Source organism: Gadus chalcogrammus, chromosome 15, assembly GCF_026213295.1.
Source record: "Gadus chalcogrammus isolate NIFS_2021 chromosome 15, NIFS_Gcha_1.0, whole genome shotgun sequence".
In the NCBI taxonomy this organism is placed as follows: Eukaryota; Metazoa; Chordata; class Actinopteri; order Gadiformes; family Gadidae; genus Gadus; species Gadus chalcogrammus.
In genome coordinates, this window is record NC_079426.1 from 6,092,718 (window position 1) to 6,096,229 (window position 3,512).

The following is a 3,512-nucleotide window of genomic DNA, read 5'->3' on the forward strand; positions in this document are numbered from 1 at the left end:
ACGTCACGGATGCACCCCTCTGGCTATTCGATTAGCCTGCAATTATGGATTACATTAGAGTAGAAAAGGCCTTGGCTATTTTTCTTCGTTATTGAAGTTAATGTTGAGACCTCGATGTCAATTTCATAAAAATAAAAAAACATTCTCATCGTCATTCTGTTGTTTAAACACCTATCTCTATGCAGGAGTTCCCAGTAAAACACAAAGAAAGCGTGCTTGTACACAATACTTTATCAAAGATTTACATATAAAATACATTTTTCCTTCACGAGAAATCTGAGCTCATTTTATATATTTTTTACTTGTTTGTCACTTTTACCTTGTCGTAATCGTTTTTTTTTGCTTCATATTTTAATACCGTAAAGCCTTCAACTACTTGAAGACAAAGTTTGAGCATAAAGAAAGCACAGTACATCAAACGCTTTTAGTTTAGGCTTACAATGCAATACACACAGTTGAAAAATAGACTCTAGCCTGGTGGCCTCTTTAGGTGTTTTTTTTGTTGTGTCGTTTCTTCCATAATTAGCAAAAATACACATCAACTCAACTAACTGGGGGGGGTAAATGTTTCGACAAAGTCACAAGTGATTCTGTAATCGGCACCATGACCACCGTTTCGGTACGTCCCTGCTCCTGGCTCTGCAATGTCACGACGAGTGTGCGTGTGCCACGGAGCCTGAACCGAGAACCCGGCTCTACTGTGTACCGGAGACGTCCGTCTCGCCCTTCACCTCACCCCCGCCCTCAACCTCCAACCCTTGTGCCCCTCCCGTCCCCCTGGGGCTGCTGCTGCCGCCGCGCGTCCAATCAGACGTCGCCTCGTCGCCCGGCGCCGCACCCCGCCGTCATGTGTGCTCACACGTGGTGGTCACCTCGGGCAGAGGCGTCTGGTCCTGCATCACCACCTGGGGCAGGGACGGGGACGGGTGGCGGGCGGCGTGGTGGTGCTGGTGGTGGGCGGCGGCCGCCGAGTTCTTCTGCAGCTCCACCCCGAAGGCCGGGGGCGCGCTGAGCATCTGCCGCCGGTACTGCACGAAGCTGCAGGTCTTCAGTATGATGGCCAGCACGTTCTTCCCGATCAGGATACCTGAGACGCGGGCGTCCCGGTACAGCAGCATGTTCCCGCCGCGGATGAACAGCGTGATGACGTTGATGGTGACCAGGCTCAGGATGGGGTACAGCAGCATCTTGTGCGGCACGATGTTGATGCCCTGCATGCTGATCTCGCTCAGGGACACGCAGGGCAGCACCAGCAGCAGGATGTAGCAGTAGAAGAACATCAGGCCCTCGGCCCACAGCGGCAGGCCCTTCTTCTGGGGCTCCCACAGGTTGGCCTGGATGTCCAGGATGTCCAGCAGGTCCACCACCACCCAGAACAGGCGGTTGCGGATCTCCTCCCTCTTCTTGAAGTTGCGCACGTACTCCATGTGGTCGATGGCCACCAGCACCACGAACAGCACGGGGATGCAGATGGAGAGCAGAAGGGTCAGCGCCTTCCGGGCCAGCGCGTCCAGGCTCTTCCGGTCCGCCTTGTAGTTCTGGTACACAAAGTACACCTTGATCTCCAGCACGAAGATGTAGAGGAACCAGAGCACCATGGCGTAGCCGCGCTTGGCGGTGCGCACCTCGGCGCCCACCCACACGGCCACGTAGCGCAGCACGATCAGGAAGCAGATGTCCCCCACGATCACCATGATGCAGATGCCGATCTTGCGCGGCCCGTGGTTCTGCTCTACCAGGTAGGCGTCGATCAGGGCCATGCTGCTCATGATCAGGATGGTGGAGAGACACACGTGGGGCTTGTTGGTGGGGGGCGGCGGGACCATGCTTGCGTGGGGAAGCGAGGGGGGTTGGTGGGTGGGGGGCTGGGGAGGAGGGGCGTAGGGGAGGAGGAGGAGGGGGGAGGGGCGGGGGAGGGAGCTTAGCTCGGTATTTTTTTTTGTCGACCAAGGTCAGAGTGTGTCGTTTGTCCGGCGGGGGGGCTGATCCGTTAGCGGCGTGTGACAGTGGTGGTCCTCCCCATTACTCCTGCCTTGGCTGGTTTTCAAGTCGCACTAATGGGATTCACACAGATCACTTCAATCAATCTCAGCGCGCGACGAAGCCACCTGCTGAGCAGACAGGAACTCTGATTTAGTCGGATAATTCCACAGTACAGTAGGCTACAACGTCCTATATCTAACAGAGATTTAATGATTTGCGACGTGTCACATGCCATCGCTGGATCAGTCACTTTACTTACAAATTCAACACTGCAGATTATTTTACTCCCAAACCAATTATGTTTTCTGGTCTCTTTTTCTTAAAACCATTGTTTTCATTCTAGCTCGTGATTTGTAGATGAAAGGGACGAAATAAGGGGCTGGATACTCACTTGTGTCCCTCTTTGTACTTGATCCTAAAGACGGAGAGCGAGGAGAGATCATCCATGAGACTGCGGTGGGAAATCACAAAGCCCATCTGTAATCCATGGCACAGGAAGAGAGAGAAGCCGGCAGATCCTCTCCTCTCTGACACACGTAAATCCAGCCGGGAAAAAAAAAGAATTCCTTCATGCTAAAGTCGAATGCAAAAAAGAAATCGCCCCCAAAAATATAATCCACTTACTTCTCGGGGCTGATTCAGAGCAAGGGTATTAACGGATAGAGGTTACTGGGTGTTGTGCTTACGAAGCGGTCTTAAACCCCAACTCCGTGTCCGCCAAGTGCTAAAGTTATTTTAAGGAGGGCGAAGGAAATCTCTGCATTCGGTCCCGCAGAGAATCAGACCGAGGTATTCCTACGGAGAAGTTTTCCCCTCCGTCTTCAGATATCCATCAACAGGGAAATGCAGCATTTGCCGTTCCGTACTCTTCTTTCCGCTCTGTGTGGGTCTGTGGATTTAAACCTCTGTCGCTGTTTGTGTGTGTGCGGGGTGAAAGCTTGTGTCTGTCAGTGTTTAAGTTGTGTACTCTCATGTGCTATTAGAAAAAAAAAAAAAAAAGCGAAACGAGCACGTGTGTGTGTGTTTATTCGCATGCGCGACGCGAGTGTGTGCGGTGCGTGCGTGCGTGTCTGTTTGCGTGTGTGTGCGCAAGTGCGTGTGAAGGTTTCAGCTGTCTCCTTGGATTGGTGTAAAAGGCTGCCCCCGTTGTGAAATCATCGCTGTAGCGTTATTCCCTCTCTCTCCTCTCTCTCTCTCTCTCTCTCTCTCCTCCCTCCCTGGTACTCTCTTTTTTCTCCCTTCTCTCTCCTCTTCTCTCTCTCTCTCTCTCTCTCTCTCTCTCTGCTCCTCTCTCTCTCTCTCTCTCTCTCTCCCCTCCCTGGTACTCTCTCTCTCTCTCTCTCTCCCTCCTGGGTCTCCTCTCAGGAGCCCCTGCCAGCGTCGGTAGGGACAGCGGCGGCACTGGTCACTCCTGCGTCTCCTCCTAACATGGTGTGCCAGAACCCGGACCCCCCTCTCTCCCCTCTCTCCCCTCTCTCCCCTCACTCCGTCTCCGCCTCTCCCTTCACTGCTGCACCCGCAGCCAAGTC

The 3,512-nt window shown here is 53.1% G+C and overlaps 1 protein-coding gene and 1 long non-coding RNA gene across 3 annotated transcripts; both read right to left on the reverse strand.

Annotated features, from left to right (window-relative positions):
- Positions 1-224: 224 nt before the first annotated feature.
- Positions 225-1,826, reverse strand: LOC130404313 (transmembrane protein 121). Its single transcript, XM_056608976.1, has one exon. The coding sequence runs from the start codon at positions 1,824-1,826 to the stop codon at positions 846-848; it is 981 nt and encodes a 326-aa protein (XP_056464951.1). The 3' UTR covers positions 225-845.
- A 90-nt stretch (positions 1,827-1,916) lies between these two features.
- On the reverse strand, positions 1,917-2,943 carry LOC130404318 (uncharacterized). 2 transcript variants are annotated; one of them, XR_008904218.1, is made up of 3 exons: positions 2,608-2,943; positions 2,375-2,510; positions 1,917-2,108 (listed from the first exon to the last, which is right to left on the reverse strand). It is a non-coding gene; the product is annotated as an uncharacterized LOC130404318 (long non-coding RNA). The 2 variants fall into 2 exon arrangements; XR_008904219.1 differs by having other exon boundaries at positions 1,917-2,111.
- Positions 2,944-3,512: the final 569 nt, after the last annotated feature.

Coding starts and splice junctions, on each gene's coding strand:
- LOC130404313 (XM_056608976.1), bottom strand. CDS start 1,826: ATGGTCCCGCCGCCCCCCACCAACAAGCCCCACGTGTGTCTCTCCACC.